This window comes from Rhea americana, unplaced genomic scaffold (assembly GCF_003343005.1).
Source record: "Rhea americana isolate MKP2758 unplaced genomic scaffold, rheAme1 scaffold_358, whole genome shotgun sequence".
Taxonomy (NCBI): Eukaryota; Metazoa; Chordata; class Aves; order Rheiformes; family Rheidae; genus Rhea; species Rhea americana.
In genome coordinates, this window is record NW_028186488.1 from 98,849 (window position 1) to 121,399 (window position 22,551).

The 22,551-nt window shown below is 53.1% G+C and overlaps 1 protein-coding gene across 1 annotated transcript in view; it reads left to right on the plus strand.

Annotated features, from left to right (window-relative positions):
• CACNA1E (calcium voltage-gated channel subunit alpha1 E) overlaps positions 1-22,551 on the plus strand; it is a 192,044-nt gene that overhangs the window by 58,963 nt on the left and 110,530 nt on the right. Inside the window, exon 3 of the mRNA XM_085312139.1 lies at positions 19,107-19,373. Coding sequence (XP_085168265.1) covers positions 19,107-19,373 — 267 coding nt within the window. The remainder of the gene's footprint in view (positions 1-19,106; positions 19,374-22,551) is intronic.

A 22,551-nucleotide genomic window follows, 5' to 3' on the forward strand; every position in this document is an offset into this window, starting at 1 on the left:
TTTTGTGGTGTGTGCGTGTGAGAGATGGAGCGAGAGAACTTTGTGCTGTGTACAGGACACAAGCATTCATCGACCAGAGTGGTTGAAGATGTGCCAGGTCTGTGCTGGAGGATGGCATCTGATCGTAATGGTGCAGAAAGGCCTCTGCAGATGAGGGGGATCCCTAAATCCTGAACAAGAAGATTGTTAGTGGTGTGGGTAGCTTTGAGAAATTTTACAAAGTTTTTCTCCAAGGTCTGCCGCTGAAGGCTTGAGGCAATTTAAGTCAAGGAACAACTTAAGTGGCAGCTGCCGGAGGTGGGAATTGGAGAGTAATCGTGTAGGAAGGAGGAGGCAGAGCTATTTCTGGCTAATAGCTTCTAGCTGATCCTGTTTGGGTGGTGGACTGTCATGACAGCTGATGCACATCAGCTCTTGTGGGCAGCAGTGGACCATAACCCCAACAGCAGCTAGTAGATGATGCCTGTGGAGACAGATTGCACATTGGTGTCAAAACCACAATGACAGCATCACTCGTGGGGTTGTGGAYAAGAACGCGTCTTCTCATTTCCAGTGCCTTGTAAAAGAGACCCAGATGGTTATCTGTCTTGCCTTTATGTATGAAGAGCTGCTGGTGTGCACTGGGGCAGACCTGTGTTGTGCTGCAGATGTTGCACTGGGGTGTCTCCATCCCATCCCTGCCAGTTGCTGCCTGATGAGTGGCTCTCTTGCAGAAGATGAGGGCCACCGCAGAACGCTGCTCACCTCTGCTTGCTGATGTTCAGCTAGGAAAGAGTTTGCCTTGCTTGTAGCTGGGCTTTTGGGTGCGTTTGGGGAAAAGAACAAGTGTGTGGCAGAGTTAAGGCCATTCATTTAATTCATATAGTTAACTTCTTTCCATAGCTTGCYTTGGTGTTGCAAGAAAACCCCAGCTCCAAGTTATGGGTTGTTCTCCCTTGCCCAGCGCTTGCCACACACTTAAAGCTGCAGCTACATACTTCAATCTTGCAATTAAATTACTGAGACTTTTTTCTCCCTTTGTGTCTACTCAAAGACAGGGTAAGCTGCTGCAGAATACAYGGTTTCAGTATTGCCAGTCCAGAACAGCTCTCTGTGAGCAGAGATAGTCACTCCCCTAACACTGCTGTTGGCAATAATCACAGTGTACCACTTGTAAAATACCTGGGTGATGAAGGAGCAGTGAGCCSCTCTATTAGACATGGCATGCTGCATCAGAGCGTCCGGGTCAGTGCACTGCTAATTTGGAGTGCTTGGGGTTTTTTCTGAGGGGCTTTGCGTGATAAAGCACCAGTGAGAGGCTTTGCCCGCAATAAAACTTGTGATGCTGCTGGCCAGCTGAGCTGTTCTTCGGCAGGCGTCCTCCAGCCTTCTCTGCTTCGAGCTTGTGTGTTTGAACCTGGGGAAGCGCTGGGAGAGTGACTCACGAAACCCTGTGCAGGGGAAATAAATTGACATATGGGCTTTGCAAGTGCTTAGTGCCTTGTTATCTTTTGCGACCTGCTAGGGATGCCAGATGAATAAATCATGGACAGGCAGGAAGCGGAGGGCTGGCCTCGTTAATTGTCGGTTGGTGTAGCAAGTTCCTCTAACGGCTGCTCGCTAATTAGCTGCCTTGATGACTACAGCTCTATTTCTTTGCAGGGATGTGAATCCGGAGTCCTTCCTGCTCGCGCTGTGCAGGATGTGCCCCTTTCACCGCTGTCGGCTTCTCCGTCTAGCAGTAACTCAAGCACAAAGTCTGATATTTCCGTCCTCGTTCAGTGCGATGGGAATGTGCAGAAGCCTGTGCCTGGCTTCTGCCATCGCGGTGTGTGCCTATTAATCAGGTGCTTTCCCAGGCCGAGAGGGTCCAAGTACCACCACGTGGGTGGGGATTGGGGACCGTCATCCTGCCTGGCTGTGCGGGAGTGGGGTGACCTGGGCTGTGCMGTGCTTCCCTCTGCTCCTTGCTGTGCAGAGGGGACAGTATTGCCAGTCCAGAACAGCTCTCTGTGAGGGGAAATAGTCACTCCCCTAACACTGTTATTGGCAATAATCACAGTGTATCTCTTGTAAAATACCTGGGTGATGAAGGAGCAGTGAGCCCCTCTATTAGACACGGCATGCTGCATCAGAGCGTCCGGGTCAGTGCACTGCTAATTTGGAGTGCTTGGGCTTTTTGGGGAGTGATCAAAAAATTGGAAAAGTGATCATCAGTCTTCTGCTGGGGTGGATGGTGATGCCTAAGGGTCATCAGGGCTGTGGATCGTGCTGGGCAGGGCAGCGGTCTGTGGCGCTGGTGGAGGGAACATGTGCTGAGGAGGGGAATGGGGGCTTTGGGAAAGGGTCAGGAAAAGAGGTGGGAAGGTCTGTGTTGGGCTGATATAGGCAGGGGGCTCTTAGCCATCTTTGTTCCTGAACTCTTGGATGCTGGATTTGGTCACTTCAGAGTGCTTTAAAAACCAGGAGGTTCTGCTTTCCTGCCTTGGCTGAGATTAGGTGGGAGGTCTGGACAGTTCTCCCTGTGGCCTYGGATCCAGGTGGGAATGTCCTGGTGTTTGTCTCCCTTTCCTCTGGTCTGGCAKCCTTTCTCATGGAGAATTTTTTTTCACTTGTGGCACAGATCTCCCTTCTTCCACTGCTCCCCTGCATCCTGGGAAGCAGAGGCCATGTGGTGGGAGCCTCTTCCCAATGCCACCTCGGGGGGCCATTCTCCCTTTACCAGCCCAGGCTCACTGCTCTTTGGGATCTGGCCAAGAGACTCTTTCCTTGCAGATCCTTATATCCACAGCTCCATAGCCACGTTACAGCAGCTGCCTGCCTGCATGGAGGTGCTGGAGCTTTGCAGGAGCCCTTGCTGTTGCAGGGACGCCAGGCTCTGGGACCAGTGCAGCCTTGTGTGCCAGAGGGGCTAAACATGCAGCCAGCAAAAGACATACTGGAGACTCCGCTTTAACATCGGGGCCGTAAACCAGTGATGCTCACCCAGAAGCTTTGCCGAAGGTCTTTATGCAGTGCTGAGACAGTCTCCTTGTGGCTGTGGGCTCTCCCTGGAACTAGATGGATAGCATGTGAGGGAGGAAAATCAAATTAATTTCCTTATCTATAATTTTATTTGTAATGCAATTTCCCTGTGATTTAATTTTCAAAAGGGCCTATCTCACAGGCRGGCATGCAATGAATTGCCCTGGGGATTTTCATCTGAAAGGTCTGGCTCTAAAGCTCCTGGTGAGAGCGGCCGAGTGTGGAGCTCAGTTATCAGCGGGGGCTGTTTTCCTGCAGCTGTTTTTCCCGCATGGCTGGAGGTATGCAGCGTGGCTGTGGTGCTGGTGGGCATTCAGAAGGGGGAATCAACAAGCGGTTGGAGCAGAAAGATACAGCTATCCTTCTGGGATGCTACGAAGTGAGGGGAAGGGAGTTTCTCCATGCCTTGGAATGAAGTCTTGGATACCTGTGCAAGGGAGGGTATGATCAGAAAATTGGAAAAGYGATCATCAGTCTTCTGCTGGGCTGGATGGTGATGCCTAAGGGTCATCAGGGCTTTTTCCTGTATCTTTAATCTGCAAAACAGCATTAGATCACCTGGAGCCTGGAAAATGGGTTTTCACAGCTTGAAGCAGAGCAGATTGCTCATGTGATGTGAGTGTAAGCAGGATGGCTRGCTTGCCCACGATGCCTTCTCCTTTGCAGTTGGAACAACCTGGCGGGGCAATTTGACTCTGTCTAGCTCGTGCTCTGCTGTCTGTCTCCTGGAAAGCAAGTCGGGCCTTCAGAGAGGCTGTAAAATTCAAGCCTCCCAGAAAGACTTTTTTTYTCTCCTCCTMCTAATTTGCCAAAACGATGAGTTAAACCAGCATGTTCAGGGCTCTTATGAGAGGTCTGCACCTTGTTTGTAGGGGCGTGCAGTTCTAGGGAGCTTTTCTGGAGTCCTAGATCGAACCCCTAGCCACCATCCTGCTGCTCACTCAATAGGATCAGGGATGGAGGTGCGTAGTGGTATCTGCTGTGGCTTAGGGGCTTGGGGTGATATGGTTGTGGGGGAGCTGTTGGTGCATCTGCCTCTTATGACTGGCAGCATCGTTGGGATTACATCTGGCTGAAAGAGTGAACTCAAAGGAAAAGGTCTTTTCTCTGTCAAAGCAGGCAAATGAGAAATTTCCTGTTTTTTTTTTTTCCCAAACAGAGCTGCTACTGTTTCTTATCTGACAAAAAAGGTGGGCAGACACCTTAAATGTCCCTGGCCTGGGAAAAGCCTCAGTTTCTGGTGGACAGAACCCAAACTAGCCTTGCATGTCTTAAAGCCACATTATACATATGTATTTGTTGGATTTAGCATATATAATTCAGGCTCCAGAAGGCCCTCGTTTTGGAGTGGTGGCTGCAGTGAGGCCGTGGCAAATAACCTGATTTCCAGGAGACAGGCAGGGAATGTAGGAGCAGAGGAGACCGGAGGGGAGACAGTTGGGTCTCGGTGCAGGAGGGCACTGTGCAGAGGTTATGGTGTAGAAGTAGGTGCCGTACTTCGGTCCTAGAGTGTCGAATGCATGGTGGTGAGGAATGGCATATTTTGGATGCCTGTGGAAAGTGCATTCTGCTCATGTTACAGTGTGGTACTYCTAATGGATAGGGCTGTTACAAGCRATCTGATTAATACGGCAGACCACGTGCGGTCTTTGGACTGCGTTCTCCTTGGCTCATGCAGCAGAAGCTGTTGCAGCCACATCCTCTCATCTGGTATTCACGGTGTGCTCCACTAYCTGTGCCTTCCAAGGCTTAATGAAATCACCAGTGTACTGCATYGAAGTGATGCTGGATTCCCCAAAGCTGGAAACGTCATGTGTTAGCAGAGCAGCGTGCTGGGGAATGGCAACCGACTTGTTCTGGCTGCACCCGCAATAGGTCCTGCAATGTCAACAGCATCCTAAATTTAACTGAAACTTGCTAGGTTGTGTGATAGAATCTGCAATGAGATCCTGATAGCGTGTTTGTGTCTGTGGTCCATGGAGAAGCTGGGCAGGAGAGCTTTCTGCTGCTCACTTCTGATCTGTACCTGGAATACAGACCACCTGGAGTGTGTCAGGGTAGAAGCTTAATATTACCGTCATCTGGCTACACRCACTTGTATCGGAAGAAAGAGAACAGAAGAACTTGTGGAAATGCAGTGTGTGTGTTTCCAGGCTCTCAGTGGCTCTGTGACGTGGTGGTTTGTGCCTGGTTACACGCACACTGCACCCCAGATTACAAGTGAGGCTGAATTTCAACTTCCCATGTCCAGAGCTGAATGAGACAAGGGTGGGCGCTGGGCTGGCTGCTCCCTCCTGGTTTCTAATTTTTCTATTGCTTTCTTGGAAACGGGCATCGTTTTGACCTTGGTCAGTAATAAGAGCTGCTGCTTGGCAGCCCAGCTTGGTCCCCCGCCTGCACCGTGTTCCTCGGGTCGGTGCATCGCAGCCTCTGGGASAGGGCATGATCACGTATGTCACACTGTGCCTTGCTCCTTTGCATCGCCCACGAAGTGCTCTCTGGCTGAGGCTGGTTTTGCTGCAGTGCARCCAAGGCTATTTTGGTGTCCGTTGCCCTCGGCCCTTCCTTGCCCTGTTGCTGTTAAGGAGTGGGCAAGCCCCAGGATGGCTCCTGCAAGATGTCTCTGCTGAATCTGGGTCACAGATGCCGGTGTCTTTCTGGCACAGCTCTGAGAACTGGTGGACACTGCCTCCCTGCTGCAAGAAGCAGCCTTGCTTCCTCCTCCTCTCAGCAGCTTGTTCTCACCTGGATTGGTTCCCATGTGTGGTTCAGCAGGAGGCTGCATGGTGCTTGCACTGTCCCACAGCGGAGGCAGTGTGGGGAGATGGGATTGAGGGGTGGAGGAGGAGGTGACTAGGAGAGATTCCGCATATGCCCTGATGGGGACAGGGGACACCTCCAAGTTCCTTGGGGGATGGCTACTGTGCCTGAAGGGTATTTATGTGACAACAGTCCTGGTGCAGGAACAGCTGGGCATTGGCTGCCTCCAAGGAGCTGAACCTGGACATCTGACTGCCAGAGGAGGGAGGCAAGGAGGAGCCTCCCCACAGGCCTCTGATATATATATTTTTTTTCCTAGCTGCTCAGTATGATGGCTGCGGAGCTCCTGTCTTRTCATAGGACAGAGCTGCCTTCGTGCCTGTGTGTGCTCTGCCTTGGCTTCTCATCACCTTCCTGAAGTTGTACGTTCTCAGGGAGGGTCTGTGGCTGGGGGGAGTGTTGGAAAATCCTCTAATCTTAGAATGCCTCTTTTGGTTCATATTAATGTACACCTAGAGGGGTATGACCTGGTGTGTATTAAAGGGCCCTTTAGTGTCTTCAGTGGCCAGATGTGTGCAGGCTTGAGGCTGTGGGGCTTCTACTAGTTTACCTGTTGAGTTTTTCTACATACATACTTTAAAATGTATGGTGTATTTTCTTCTCCTGTCAATCCTTTCTGGCTCAGAGCTACACACWGGAAAACTTCAGTCYGAACATGATCCACCAGATCCCTGGYATAGTTTTTAAATTCTCGTGATGTCTTGGTAGTTGCAAAGAAGTCAGCGAGTGCAGCTCTTCCWGTGCATGTCTGTCTCATAGCCAACCTTGTTTGTGCTCTGTCATTTCCTGAGACTGGCAGGGGGTGGTGGGAGTTGACTACTGTGCACTGATGCCTTGTCCTTTGACTAGCTCAGAGTTGATTGTGGCTGGATTTTGAGTTGCTTCGCTGAGTTTAAAGCTCTAGCTCCTGGGATTGTGCAGTTTTCTTCTGCGTGTCTGAGACTTTTCCATGGCCTCACTCTGTACAGAGGTGAACCCTCAGCAACTGTGAGGGTGGAGGTCATCTCTTGGAGGTGTCGTGTCTGAGTTGGAGAGGCTGCAATTGCCGTTTTAGGGCCTTTCTGGAGCACAGGCTCAAGTACAGAGTGTTACWGGTTGATGATGCTTAGCGGGAGGCTTGAGGCAGGCTCTGTTAGGCCTCGCACCTTGCTTGCTGGGCTGGTGCGTGGTCCAGGCCTGCTGTGGCAAGTCCTCCTTGCTCAGTAAAATGAAAAAGACAGCAAACAACTCTAGGCAGAGCTCTGAGGAGCAAGCCGTTGCTCCTCTCAATTAGAGCCTTAATCTGTAAGCTATGTTCTTTGTAGTCAAAGTCCCAGGACATTTTTTCTTTTTCTTATGTGAAATTTTYGCCACTGAATGACATTTCTAAAGGAAATACATCTGTGACTTTAGCATGATAGAACCCAGCCCACCTGGGGACTAAGCAACTTGCATCATCACCTTCTGCTTTCTCTGCTCACCTACTGGTGCCTTTTGGGCTCTCTCCTGTTCTCCAGCCCATTATGCTCTATCCTTTCTCTATCAGGGCCTGCCACCCTCTCTCCTAATCCCTCTTTCCAAGACTCTGCTCTGGAAGCAGAGGACTCTTTTCTAGCACTTCTACAATGTCTGTCATTGTCTGAGGTAGCCTAGCCATGTCCTCCACCACTGCGTGCTCCTGCTCGGACATCTCCGTTGCTCTGACATCTCAACTGGACTGCCCAATAGAACCTTTGGGTGCCGAGGAAAAATACTGACCCAACACCAGTTGGCAGGAGCTACCAGGAACTCTGCAGATAAAGGCCCTAAGATGTCAGTAACAGGCAAAGCTGGGGCTTGGGTACCTCAGAGCATCCTTTGGGGAAATGCGTACATATCTAACATGTAAGTTCTGTGCAACCCAGGGCAAAGCACTTAACCTCTGAGAGCCTAGTGGGGGGTCTCTCTGTTGGGATGACTCTCCCTGCTCATGTCTTGCCCAGGAAGAGTAGAAATGCAGTTGGTAGAAATGGCCATGGATGTGCTAAGTCTGTTGCTTAGTCTGTTGCACTGGATGCAATGAAATACAGCTTTGATTATGTAACCTGGCCTTTGACTTTGGACAGTGGTGTATTTCTGAGGTATCTGTCTTGAACCTCCATGTTCTTTCTTCCCTTCCCCTTGCTCCTTTCAATAAAGATCATGGTTTTGATGCACAGGGAGAAGGTTCTGTTTTCTGAGCCAGATCAACTTTAGTTCCATTTGTTCTAACAGTAGCACAGAAATAGCAATATCTTCCCCTGAATTGCCTCAGAGTCCGGATTTCTGGCACACTCTGGAGGAATCCAGACTTTGTAAATCTCACAAGGGCTGGTCTCCGGGAGGTGGGCATCGACCCTGGAGCACTCGGAGATCCACCAGCACCAWGGACAGTTAGTCACTCCCTGCCTTTCTACACTGCTGGGGCCTTTCTTTCAAGGAGCTCAGCTCATTAGTAACTAGTTGCTGAATGCAGATGACAAGTCACCTTCCAGTGGATGCCTCAGCTCAGGAGATGCTTCCTAGCTTTTTGTCACTGCTTCCTGGCAGATCTTATTATTGCTTCCCTTGCTGGCATCTCAGCTGCTGGTAGTGGTGTCGGAAAGCTTCATTAACACATCTTGGGTCTGTTTTGAAGCTGTGTCCTGTGCTGAGGCATGTGGGCTGCTTATTCTGTGTGTTTTCTCTGTGCTTCCCAGGGATCAGCCTTTAGTGAAAGCTTCTCCCTTGGCCTGGGGGTGATCAGGGCTCAATCACAGAGCAGTTGTGGTTGGCAGGGACTGCKGGAGATCATCTGGTCCAACTCCCTGCTCAAGCTTAGTCACCTAGAGCAGGTTGTCCAGGACTATGTCACTGTGTCAGGTTCTGAAAGTCTTCAGGGATGGAGTCCCAACAGTCTCTGGGTGATGAAAGGATCACCTCCCTTGACTTACTGGTAAAGCTCTGCCTGATGCAGCCCAGGATACCACTGGGCACCTTTGTCATGGGTATACATTGCTGGCTCGTGTTCARACTGTTTATCCACTAGGACTCTTGGTCCCTCTCTGCAGAGCTGCTTTCCAGCAGGTCAGCCCCCAGCCTATCCTGCTGCACAGAGTTATTCCTCCCCAGAGGCAGGACTGTTCATCTTAGATGAACTTCATGAGGTTCCTCTCCGCCGAGCTCTCCAGTGTGTTGAGGTCCCTCTGGCATCATAGCCCTYTGGTGTATCAGCCACTCCTAGTGCTGTATTGTTTCCCCATGTCATGCTCTGTGTGCAGGATCCGGTGCAGCTCTTGAAGGGACAGGGTCTGKAAAAGAGCTCTGTACGCATGCACGCAAAGAAACTTGTGATATTTAATGCCCTTATTTGCACCTTCTCCACTTTCCTCCACTGGAATAATCTAATCTGTTTGCCTCTCCCAAGCAGGCTCCAGCCCAAGGTAATTACTTTCCAGCCTCTGAAGTGCGTATGGTTCAGGCTATTTATTATTCACAGTTTCTAAATATAGTTTTAAAAAAGCTACTTATACTTAAATTATAAGAACATAGGATAATTCAGGACCTCAGGAGGTCATCTAGTCCAACTAGACTAACATTTTTCAGTAAGTGCAATGCTTTTCGTCTTAAAAATGACTTCTTGTTTAACACACTTAAAATTGCATTTATTTAATTTTTCTTAATTGCCTATTATTTGTCAAGCTTGGAAAAAGTTTTGGAAAATTTGGAAAAAACAGCTGTGAGGAATAGTGCACAATTTGTCCTGAGAAAAACTTCTCCCTTGCAGGCTTTTTTTTTTTTTATCATGGAAATTGCAATTCTACATAACTATACAACCAAACACAATAGATGGTGACATTTCTAGTTTATGTATGTGTGGAAAATAATCTTGATTCTACCTCTTCCAAAAGATTGCGACCTCTTCTTCYGTACTTGTCAGCCTTTTCTGGGTTGCAAAGAAATTTGCTGCAGTTGTGCATGGCAAACATTAATGCCTGACTTTGCCCACTTGCTCTGCCTGAGAGCTGGAAAAGTCGTCTGAAAAGTGAACTCTGAAGTTAAACCAAAGCAGTCTTCAAGCGAGGTGCTCGGTTTCCAAAAGCAGCCTTTGAAACATCAAGGGAGTCTGTCTCGGTGAGAAAAGACGCGTTTCTTGTCTTTACTCACCTCTGGGCACGCTTGATCGAGAAGCTCATGCRCGGTCTTCGCTGAGGCTTTCGGCGCAGTGCTGCGGGTGCGCGGGTCTCCGAAACCACGCGGTTTCCGTTGTTCGGTTAGTTTTGAGCTGATTACACACGYCAGCAAGGCTCCTTGCTCTTAGAGGGGGGAAACACGTCAGTGCCTGCCCTCAGCCTTGCGGGGTTACAGTGCGGCAGGAGATCGGCATGGCATCGTCTTGTCGATGAAAGAGAGCTTGAGAGCGCCAGCGTTACAAGGCTGATCTTTCGTGGCTGAAGCTAACCAGCTGCAGGAGGGTTTGCTTGACAGGAAGCAGCTTCCTTGGTCACYTGGAGCATACCAGTGCGATGGATGTTGCGTTGTTAAAACACGCATCGGCTTCGTGAGCTCTTACACAAAACAAGTCAATTTTTTCCCCTGGTTGGAGTTGCGTGGAGGTGACCTTTTTTTCCACTGCAGCTCATGAGTTGGTAAAACAGTGGCTAACATGCTGCAAGTCGTCTGTGTGTTTGCTCAAGCAGAAATAAGTGTAGCAAATTTTCAATGAACTTTTTCCCATTGAAGAATTGCACAAAAAATGACAAGACCTGCTCAGACGTGCTCAGCCATGCTCCTCCAGGGATTTGTGCGGGTGTTTGTGTGAAGGATCTCTAGCTGATGACTGTCTGTTGGAACTGAAAGAGGGATGCTTTTCACACCTCCCATCACTGAATAGCTTTCAAGGAGAGGTTTTGCTCTTTGGCCTCTTCTTTTGCAGGTTTGGAGCATGTAAGCAGCATCTCCTCTCTGGCAGAAATCCAGGCATGRTGCCGCTGTGGCTCTTTGAGCATCAGCTGCTCAGTGGAAGTTCAGACTTGCAGGAAGACTTCAACAGCTCCATCTCTTTCTGGCTCTTGTCCTGACAATGTAACTTTTACTGTAGCCTCGCTGTTTGCTAGCAGACAAGCATGGTTGCTTCTGACAAAGCTAAGCCTGTGAGTTTGGTTTTGTCACGTTGAGGACGGGATTAGTGGTTTTCTGGTCCAACTGCACGYTTTTGTTGCTGAGGTTATTTAGAGGCCAAAGGCAGGAGACATCTTAGTCTTGCTTGCTGGTTTCTTGGTTGCTGTGTTTGAGGCAAATGCAGGATCAAAGAGACTGCAGTGTGATTCTCGGGCATGGAGAGCCAAAGCTTGCCTGCCTTTTGGGAGGAGAAAAAGGAGATCTGAGAAGCAAATCTCTTGTTGGCTTTGGCAAAAGATAATACTTGGCAAAGTGGGGCACGAGGATGCTGATGGAGAAGGTATGGTATTCCCTCTGATCTGGGTAGCATGAAGGTTGAAACAATGCATTTTTCAATCCTTATCCAGCCCTTTGGTCTAGAAATAAGCTTTCTTGCATTGAGCATCTAAGGCTGGCTGTGGGGCTGTCTGCTCTGAGCAGTTTCCTTGTCTTCACTCACATGTGGTGCTTGGTGGCCCCATGCATTTGGGGCACCTTGGGGCACCTTCCTTGGTGGAACCAGGCATCTCTCCCTGGCACAAATTTTCTTTGGCTGCCTCTAGGCTGCCCAACCCTTCTCCTTCCAGCATGGCAGGTATTTTGAGATATCCAGTCTCCCTAAYTTTTGCCTCTGGACCCTCTCTAGTCAGCCTGTCCTTATGGAACTGTGGTGCCCAGGGCTGGATTGGACCCAATTGAGAGCAGGCAGGGTGCAAGAGCACCATCTTGGGTACTGGCAGCTTGGTGGCTGCCGGTGCAGACTGGTTGCTGGTGTGGGGCTGTGGGCAGGAGGTGATGGTCCTGGCCCTTTGCACCACAGCCTGGTAGGATACATCATGCAACCCCTTGGAGGATGGTGACTCAGAGAYGGGACTTCATGAGCGCAGTGGAAATGTAGGGGCTGGCAGAGAGCTTTCTCCAGGAGGTGGGATTGCTGTGAGCTGCCGGGAGCAGCAGGGATGTGGCTGTGAATGCTAATTACTGGCTGCCTTGCAAGGCTAAATAAAGCAGCAGGGCACTCCAGGCACTTTATTAATGGGTGATTATTTTGGGCCTCTTCAGCTGAGCTGTGAAGCCTCACAGCCCAAGGAGTGACAGTTTCTGGCCATCTCCAGTGCAGAGAGGGTTTTGCTAGGGAGGAGGAAAGCTGGGAAGGGGCAGGCCAGGGAAGGGAGTTCTTTTTCTCACGTGAGGTTGCTGCAGGCAGGATGGGGTGAGAGTGGTGAGCTCAGGAGCAGCCAGTGCCCCAGGTTGGCAGCAATTCCCAGTGCCAAGGGGGACCCTGATGAAGAGGGAGATGGTGCTGCTGAGGAGCTAGGCAGCAGATGGTCCCAACAAAATGCAAAGCGGTGGCTGCCGTGGGGGGCTTCCTGCCTGCTCCCTGCCAGTGTCCTGGGGCTGGCATGTGAGGAGGTACTGCCCTTTCCCCCAATGTGTGATCGGCATCCTGCAGCGCACAGGGATGCAGCCTTGGGGCAGGGTGGGCATGAGTGGTGTGAAGTGGTGTCCACTTTGCTGCCCTGCTTACTGGCTGTGGTGGGTTGGGGCAGAGGTGGTCTTGCCCGAGCTGTCAACAAACCCTGCGCTTGTGCAGCGGTGGATAGAGCTTTGAGGCAGCATGCTGAACAGGAAAGCCATAGTCACCTCAGTCCCAAGATGTGTGGAGCTTTGAATTTCCTATTTTCCTTTGCTATCTATATTTTATATTCTAGAAGAGTAAGAATATATAATGTTTTAGAAGGGTAAGCACCTCTGGTGCTGTTGGGTTTAGTTTGGGCTTTTGGGAGAGCCCGAAGGACTGAAAAAGCCTGTAGGGAGGCTGATGAGCACAGCCAGATGCTGGGGACAGAGGTTGCTTGTAGCAGAGTGAGACTAAGCATAAAAAGCAACTCCCTTGACCGTTCCTGGGTGGGAAGCATGGCCCAACATGCTCCTGTAGATGCCCAGGACTGTAGGCTTTTGCTGGCTCATAAACCTCTTCCGACTCTCTCAGCTCATACTCATTTGGTTGCTAAATCACCCTTTGACTGAAGATACAGCATCTGACTGTTAGTGGCTCTGATGGATGAGATGCTCCAGTCGCACAGCAATGCAGCATGGGGGATCATCCTACTTCAGGGCTTTATGTTGTATTTGAACCTCCTATTGGTGTCTTCAAAAGGTCTGGGAAGAGTTTAAAATACATTTGCCTTTCAAGCCAGTGCATTGCTTAAAGAGCATGAAGGGGTGAGCACAGCAAGCATGTTTATATAGAGAGCTTGAGCTCTGTTCTGAAATTTTGCGTGACTTGTGGAGACAGCTTTAGCACATCTCTCTTTTGCTTGTAAAGATGGATGTCACAACAGACCAGCCACCAGGAAGCCTGTGCGTGTGTGCACGTAGGTGCGATGGGGGATGGAGGAAGAGACGGAGGTGCAGGGGTTTGTCTGTGGGCTCTGCCTGGAGCAGCCTGAGAAAAACACAGCTGAAAAGCACAGCCAGCTCTGGCATCTCACCTCTGCAAATGCTGGGGACTAGCATGTCTGCAGGGAACCAGGGACCATTCTGGGTTCAGGGCCATCCTGTGGAACCTATGGAGACCAACCCCTTTGCATCACACTTGCATTGCCCTGCAAGAATCAGGCAGCACAGATGGGGTGGCCTGCTGTGGCATTGCCCCTTCCTCATTTCTTCTCATGCTTGGAAGAGCAGATGACCAAAACCTTCTTCCCAAGGGTTATTCTTCCATCCCAAGATGGAAGAATGTCTTTGCAGGATTTCTGTCCCATTGATTTTAAAGATGCTGAGATCAGATGTTGGGTTCCTGGGTCTCTGTGATTAAAAGCAGCAGTGTTCATGACTACTGGTGCGTTTTATGCCATTATCCAGCAAATTACACTTTTAACTTAGTAGTTTAAAGTTTTTCTATTGATGCTGCTTTGTGACACCTGGCATGGCTGTTTCATGTGAATGAGCTAGAGGAGTTTAGAATAGTGGCACTTATTTAAATTTGGATGCATAGTTTATAGCTTGGTATGAAATTTACTGATTTTTCTCTAGTCTTTGAGCTGCCAATTTTCTCTGTACGTGCACGATGTTGTTAGCTCTGAGAAGTCAGCTCCTCAGGCATGCCTGGGTAATGTGTCTAGGAATTTATCCAAGAAGATGCCCCATCTCTGCCATTAGTGCTGAGAAAGGCAAGCCTCCTAAGGAGGCAGGCAGTCTGTCCTGGGGGTGAGTGGGATGTGGGAAGCACCATCAAAGGAAGAGTGCTGGAGAGCTGCTAGCAGAAAGGAAATATCTGTCCTGGGCTAGACTGGGAAAGTGTTAGTTCTCCAGAGCAGAGATGGGTTGGCACGTTTTCTGTGGTGGGGAGCGTGTTGTGCCTTCTCAGAGGGAGATGGAGAGTGGGGGCCCTATGGACCGGGAGTGCTTTTGGGTCTGCYTCAGCTGAGGATGCTGGCCAGAAGAGGCTTCTGTGGCTTGTCCCTCCTGCAGGTTTGTCCTAATAGCTGCACATCAGCTTTGGGTGTGGAAGAAGCCGCTGCCTCTACTTGGCTGCAGCTGTGCTGGGCAAACCCCCCTGGCACCTCCGCAGTGAAGTGCCAGGAGGAGGGTCCGGTCTCCGCTGCCAAGCGCGGTACCCTCCTCTGGAGACACCATCCTTGAGCTGCTCGGACCTGCTCCACCAGCATCCCRGCTTCATGGCCCCCCGTGAGCCACACGCTGGGTCTGGGGCTCTGGGCCTCCCTGCTGTGGAGGCAGTCTGCCTGGCTGGCTCGGCTCCCCTCTTGAAAGTGGGGAACGCTTTTGGTATTGCAGGTAATAAATTTGTTCCTGGAAAAAACTTATTCCTGCATAGTTATAAACATGCTTCTGAGTCAGAATTATCCAGTCCTCATTTGAAATTTGGCCAGAGTACTGTAGACAATTTTCATTTGATCCTATTTTTTTTCAGTATAGCTAAAGCATTATTAAAAAAAAAAAAAAAAAAAAAAAAAAAAAAAAAGGAAAAAAGGTAGGATGCCAGAAGCCCCTTTTTAATATGAGTGCAGCCCATCAGCCAGACTAGGAATATCATCGGTTACCAAAGCAGAGCCTGCCCTCACTCCCCAGGCCCCCTGGGCTTCAAAACATCTGTCTGGGCTGTATTAGCAAGAGGAGGGGTCACACCGCAGCCTTCAGCTTGAACCTGCTGAGCAGAGGATTTGCTGAACCGATTGCCCTTCCTTTGGGGAGCTTCTCAGGCTCTTTCTCCCCTTTGGTCCCTGCTGGGGTGGTACCCAGCAGGAAGGTGGGAGAGTTCACGTGGTTTAGTGTCCTTGTGAGCTGGGTGCAGCACCAAGGCAACCGCCCTGTTGTGAGCAAGAGAAGAGCCATGCAGAGGATCGCAGTAGGTATGCGGTGGCTTTGTGCAACTCTGGTCCATCAAGCCTTGTTCAAAACACCTCGAAGCCTAGGGGAAGGGCAGGCGGGGAGTTTGGATCAAACTACCCTGATTCCAGCTGGGGAAAGCAGAGTGTCTGCAGCAGCAGGGAAGCATCGCGAGCGTTTTGGGCCTGGCTAGATGCGCTGATGTGGGGCCCATGTGGAGGGGCGATCTTGGTGCAGTGCACTGATAGTGCACAGCTGTTTGGGCTGCAACGATGTGCAAATGACCGCTAGATGGCAATCCTGGCATGGTGAGAAGCGTTTTCAGAGGCATGCCAGCCTGCCTGGGTTTGGGGAGAGGTGGCAAGGGCCGCCACCTGCCTTGTGCACCTGTGAGGACACAGTCCCCAGGATGCTGGAAAGCCCYAGGGCTGTGAAGAGCGTGGAGGGTTTAGCGTGGTGGGATGTGTGCAGCTTTGCAGTGCAGCGAGGCTTGGAGCAAATCTCATCTCCCCGACTCCAGTTTCTCTGGCGGCACTGCCAGAAAGGCTGCAATGATGCTTGAAGCACGCTGGCATCGCTGCTGCTGGTGATGGCTCTGGGGCTGGGCCTTGCTCTGGAAGTGGTAGCCTGTTTCCAGTGATGTGGGGCTGGCCCCGCTGCATGGGCTATTGGTATGACTGTGGAGAAAAAGCAAGGAGGGGGCCTGTATTGCCCTACTGCACTGCTCCGGCCCAGCACGAGGAGAGGAATTGGCCCTCCTCTGTAACAGATAGACCCACCCAAGCGCCTTCGTGTCCCAATACCCTCCAACTGTCACCTTGGATTTTCTTTGTTCAGAGGAAAACATAGCTGGCTCTGAATTTCTTTGCTGTGTTGAATCATGTAAGCATCAGCCACGCTTCTCCCTGACTCACAGATCCCAGCGTGCTGGGGTGAGGGTCAGGACAAGAATGGCAATAAACATCCTGGGAAACAGAGCCTGCATCTCTTGGCATAGCTGGGGCTTTTTTTGCTTTCAATCTTCCCTTATGGAGCTGCGCTCATAAATATCCCATCCTTTAACACTGGCTGAGCAGGGGAGAGGCTCGCAGCTGGGTCAGCCCTGTGCTTGCAGCAGCGAATATAAACCGGAGAAGAGAGCAAAGCCTGGCCGGGAGCGGGGAATACCCCACCGCCCCAGGAGCRGAGGCGTCCAGGTAAGACGCGTGCCCTTGCTTCGAGGAGGGAGCAGAAACGCTGCCTCTTCCTCGCTCGGCCCCTCGCACCTCTCCCGTGGTGCCCCTGAGCCCGGCAGGGCCGCTCAGGGGGACGATGGCCAGAGCCCAAGTGGCGATGCCCCGGCGGGGATGCCTGGGTGGGTGCTCAGTGGTGGGTTCAGGCGAGTGGTGCAGCCCTGCTAGGACTTGGAAAAGGCTTGGAGGGCTGCAGCACTTCCCAGCTCAGCTCAGCCCTGGCTCTGGAAGCTTTGCTGGGCTGAGGATTTGCACCTGGCAACCTGCCAGGCTTAATTAAYGGAGGCTTAATAAGTGGGAAAGGTAGGAACATGGGGCTGCTGGAGAAGGGGAGGTGAAGGGAAGGCCCTGCGGATTGTGACTGATGTGTTTAGGGCAGCACCCTGCCTAGAACGAGTCGGCGGCGCTGTAAATAGTGGCTGGCAGGTCCTCTCCACCGCCCGCCGCTGGCCAAACGGAAGCCCCAAACTCCTCAGCTTGTGCCTAGACTGGAGCACGCTGTGGGCCCGAGCCCSTTGCAGCCACCGTGGTGGCAGTCTGTCCAGCCACGTGGGCGCTTGGAGCTGCAGACGTGCTTGTTCGGAAACCTCTCGKACTGACCAAAGTTCAAAGTTGGTTTTTTTTTTTGAGTGGCCTTGAGTGCCCGTGGCGCTGCCCAGCAGCCGCGGGGCCCGGGGCGGAGGGTCGAGCTGCACCCTGGCGCTGCGGGGTGTCTTCTGCGACCGGCTGGAGCTGCGAGTGGCCCTGCCCTATGTTGAGGGCAGCCGGGGAGAGCCACAGGGCCCATCGGAGTTGAACGGAGGGGCCAGGAGCTCTCGTGTGCGCAGCCTGGAGGGCGTGCTGGGGGGGGGGGGGCGAGCCCCTGCCCGTTGGCTACGGGGGATTTGGGCTACCTCCCTTGGGAGCTGCGAGCCCTCCAGCGCGTCCCCCCCCACCCTGGGGTGGGAGAAGGCTCCAAGCACTGCTGGCACAACGTGGTCTGGGGGACCCTRGTGTGTCCCTGAGCCGCCTCAGCACCCGTGTGGCCTCAGAGAGGAGGGTGCAGCACTCTCAAGGTCCCGGTCCTCTTTCCTAGCTCAGCAGAGGGGTGCTCCGGGGGAGCCTGTCCCTGGGGCCGGCCCCCCCCGGCAGCGCGTCCTGGCCTCTTTGCTACGGGTTCAGGACTGCGGTGGGGACGAATCCAGCCCGGTCCGTCTCCGACGAGCTGTTCTCCTTCTGCCTGAAACAGAGCATCAAAAAGAAAATAGCAAGCCGGGGCTGAAGGCGGCTTATCCGTGTGTGAGCGAGCGGGAGGGCTCGCCCCAGGCAGCGCCCGGCATCGGGGCRGCTCCGGCAGGGCGCCCCGAGGCTTCCCGGGGCGCGGAGGCGACCGCGCGCGCGGCCGGAGGCAGGCTCGGCACGGGCTGAGCATCTCCCCTTCCCTGCGAGCCGGGTTTTGGGGGGGGGTGGGGGGAGGCAGCGCCCCGCTTTGCCTCCCCGGCCCCCTTTCCAGCGGTAGGCACTGACCTCGGCGCGCCGGGAGGCCGGCGGGCGCCGCGGAGGGGGCTTCGCCGGGGGGCTGCCCCGGCGCCTTTGTTCCTTTCGGACCCTCCCTTCGCCTTGCGGCGGCTCCCGCGCTCGCCGAGCAAACGCGCGGGATGGAGCGAGCGAGCGAGCGTGTGCACGCGCGCGCCGGGCTGTGCACACACATGCGTGTGTGTGCGTGCGTGTGCGCGCGCGTCGCCACCGCCGTCGTTAAAGCCGGCGCTGCCCGAGCTGCAGAGGCGCGGCCGGCTCCTGCGGGAAGCCGCCGCCTGCGTGCCCTCGCCCGGGCAGCGAGGGGCCGAGCGGCGGCGGTGCGGCGCCCAGCGCCTCCGCCTCGCTGCCCCGGGGAGCGCGCSGGCCACGCTCCCGCAGGCCGCCGGCGATGGAGGCGGCAGGGAGAAGTTGGACGCTTCGCTCCAACTAGGCTGGACCGCGCTGCAACCTGTTCCCCCGCCGCCCCTCGGCTCCGCCGGGTGCTGTACCAAACCGCCTTCTCCTTTGCGACGGGCAGATGGAAGGACTTGGATCCCAGCCCTTTCCCTGGCTGAGCTCTGCCAGCAGACGATCCTTGGGCTCGTCTTGCTCGGGAGGGTTAAAAGGAGGCTGGTTTGGGCTTACAGGCAGAGCGGTGGGAAGGATGTGGCTGGTTTTAACCCCTTACTTGGTGGTGGAAGGCGCCCAGGCTGCTTAGGGGCCGAGCCGGCGTGGCCTCCGCTCGGCACGCTGCGACCTGCCGGGACAGCTCCCTGCCCTCTCCCGGCGCCCGGCCGGGGGGACGCCGTGCCCCTCGGGAGGGGAGGGCGGCTCCGCGTTGGGGGCGGCCGGCTGCCCGCCGGGCTGCCGCCTCTCCTGAGCGCGCTGCCCCGGAGGGATGGAGGAGAGACGGAGCTGAGCATCGCTGAGAGAGGAGGAGGAGGAGGAGGAGGAGGGGGCTGTGGTTGGGATTGCGCCCTGTAGCCCCCCCCTTCCCCCCGCCTTGCTCATCTCCCTCGCTGCCGCGGTGCTGCTGCTTCGGCTCACCTGTGTGTTTTCTTCCAGGATGGCTCGCTTTGGGGAGGCGGTGGCCAGCAGGCTGGGCTCCGGAGATGGAGGCTCCGACCAGAACAGGAGCCGGCAAGGACCTCCTGCCCCTGCGGGAGGCACCCCGGGAGCCTTCAAGCAAACCAAAGCGCAGCGAGCCCGGACTATGGCTCTGTACAACCCCATCCCCGTCCGGCAGAACTGCTTCACTGTCAACAGATCGTTGTTCCTCTTTGGGGAAGAGAACATAGTCAGGAAATATGCCAAGAAGCTCATCGACTGGCCATATCCTTTCTGCACCCCTCGCTAACCTCCCCTTGCTCCCCGCGCCCGGATTTGCTTTGGTGGCCTTCCTGGACACGTGTGTGTGGCACTAGCCAGCAGGTAAGTGCCTGCCTTCTGCTCTCCTTCCAGCACGCGAAGAAGGATGCCCTGGCATCCCGTCCCTCTCAGGGATGCTCTCCTCCTCCCCGGCTCTTTGCCTCTCTCTGGTGCTTGCTCTTCTCTTTCCTTCCCCTGCGCGGTGCGTGACAGGGAGCTGAGCCCACGGCTCCCGCAGGGAGCCCACCTGGGGGGACCTGAGCTCCTTCTGAGACTTGGTTTTGGAAGTCCCCTGCGGTGGCTAGGGAAGGAGGGAGGTGCTGAGTAGGTCTTTGATCCTGGGTTGGCCCTGCACGCTTTAAGGCACCCTTCTCTGACCCCTTGTCTATGTGACTGGGGGCTGTGGCCTTTCCTCTGTTTCTCAATGTCTTGTTGGAGTTTTTCCCACTACTCTTCCCCTCTATAAACTCCTATCCTGGTGGAAATAGAGCCCCTGGGAGCCTGTAAGTCTCTGGACTCTGCTATGGTGGCTTTCTTCCCTTCCTGCAGGTGCCTGTGTGGCCCCTTTGCCCCCGTCAGCTCATGATCACTCCTGGCAGGGGCACAGTCGTCCTCATTCTTCAACCTCTGTCCCCTCTGCCAGCAGCCATGGGGACCTGCTTCCTGCTCCATGGGGCAGAGGGAAAGGGGTTGAAAATTTGCCACCTCTGCCCCCAGCCCATTGGGGATCTAACTCAAGGGACCACGTTTTATCCTATGGAGTTGCAAAGGAGGGACCTGCACCTAGGTGGAGAGACTAGATCTCCTCCGTCCTTTCAACTCTCTCCCTCAGTGCCCTCTCCTTTCCCCCCACCCCGCAGGCACCCCCAGGCAGCAGAGCTGTCACTGCGGCCAGGTCCCGATGCCCAGCACTGCAGCATGCTCCTCGCCGCTGGCAGCTCTTGCCCTCCTGTCAGCCTGGGTTCAGCTCTGCTTCTTGCCCTGCTGCCCCTAAGACCTTCTGGGGCTTTGCAAAGACCCAAGCCTAAAAACTTCACCGTGGCCACCTTTTGGCTTTAGGACCCTTTCCAAACTGTGTTCTGCAGTGGTGATTATATGCAGGTCTTGCTGTTTCTTTCTCTTCCTGCAACTTGTTGGTTAACTTGTTGGCTCCTGCGCTGGGCGCAGAAGAACCTGCCGCCATGCAAAGCAGAAATGTGATTGTCTGTTGCAATAGGTACCTTGGAGAAACCTTCTAGCAATATATGGGGTCGCGGGTTGGGTCATTTGGGGCGTTAAACGTCATTGGGAAAGTCATCCTGCCAATGCCGAGGCCCCCCCGAAGGGGGGAGGTCAAGCCTTTGCTAAGCGGGGGCTAGCCTTGCCTGGGGAACCACAAAGGATTCTGAGGGAGCTGACTGTGTGCCTGAGGGGAAGGAACAGTTTGGGGGGAGCTGGTTTGCTAAATTCCTCGTGGCATGCTTAAATGTTCCCCTTTTGACAGCGCTTGTGCTCCTGCTTGGCGTGCAGCCTGCAGGAGCGTCGGTGCAGCAACGTGGGTAGCTAGCCTCAGAAACACACAGGCAGCTCTGCTCGTAGCACTGCAGAGCATTCGCAAGACCAGCATGTCTTGTTTTCCAGAATATGCCAAATTATTCATGTGCTTTTTCAGTGTGGTGTGGGTGGGCCCTCGCTGTTCAGCTTTTATTTAAAACAATAACTAGTTGGTGTGTTGCTGATGGCCCAGCTTTCCCAGTGTGGGCCAGGGTCCCGTGCTGGTGTAGTGCTGCATGATATATCATCTAAAACCGCCTCTGTCTCCTAGATACTAGTGTTTTGCTACCATGCTGTAAAAATCCTACAGCGTTATTCTTTCCTGGAATTTGCAATGCATGAGAAAGATTGGCTTGTTCTTCCCGAAAGAAGTGAGATATTCCTGTGCAAATATTACACTCACGTCTGCTCCAGGAACAGGAGCTAAGGCTCAGTGTCCACTCCCACACTAGTGCTTTCTCTTTCCAAGAAACTCATCTGCCCTGGAGCTTTTGTGTAGCTCTTCTGCACAACAGCCTTTCACCTTGAGCTCTCAAGGTCTTGCGTATGGATAAGGCTTTTTGGTGATGAGTCTGTAATGATTGGATGAAGTGTTGAAAAAAGGAATTGAAAGACCTTTAGAAGCTGATCATTTGAGCTGGGGAAAGGTAGAGTAATCTTTCTTTGTATAAGACTAGGTGAGTCTTCTGGTGGAGGAGACCTCAGCGCAACCTTCTGTTGCACTACAAGATGCCTGAAATGCCAGGCCAGTTATTCTGTTGCCTCAGAGACTGATGAGTTCAAAACAGTGTAACCTGGGGCAATGCTAGCCTCATAGCAAGGTCTCCTAAGGAGGGAGCGCTGTCATTGCAGGCTGTTATTGGTAAAGTTGTCCAGGCAAGTTGTTCTGTTCCTTGTAATTGTAGCCTGGCACAAGCTGTGAGTGCCTTTCAGCAGGGCCAGGGAATTTTGTGAGCATCTCAGCCGTCTGGACCAGAGCCCACAGTGTGAAGCCTAGCATCGTTTCTGGGCTGCGATGAGAGTGGTTTGTGGAGGTGAATTTTGAATTTCAGCCACAGTCAACAAGAGTTGCTGGCCTTAAAAGGGAGGCCTGCCGATGTCAGTGCTGCTGGCTGGAGTAGGCATGACACAGAGGGAAGCCAACATAGCTGGGAGCTGGGATGAAGCTAGGGGAGGGGTGGAGGCTCTTCTTCATCCAGCTCCAGTTGACTAGGTAATAGGGCTAAAAATAACTGGTGATTCAGGCCTGTATATCTGCTGGGTAAATGTATAATTATAACGAGCAGCCTCTGCAGTTTGGCTTCCCGGTGTAAATAGGGATGATGCATGTAGGGGAAGGAAGAGAAATACGAGAAGATGGGAATGGGATTCATCTTCCTATAGAGATCTAGTCTTTCCAGAATTTTGCACTGGAAAAGCTGCTTTGTTACCTTTAGTAGAGCTGCTCTTTTTACTGTTTACGCTCAAAATATGAGGCAGGAGACAGCTGTTATTTTGACTATAAGAACAGTAGCTCTCCTTCTCTTCTCCTTCTCTTCTCCTTCTCTTCTCCTTCTCTTCTCCTTCTCTTCTCCTTCTCTTCTCCTTCTCTTCTCCTTCTCTTCTCCTT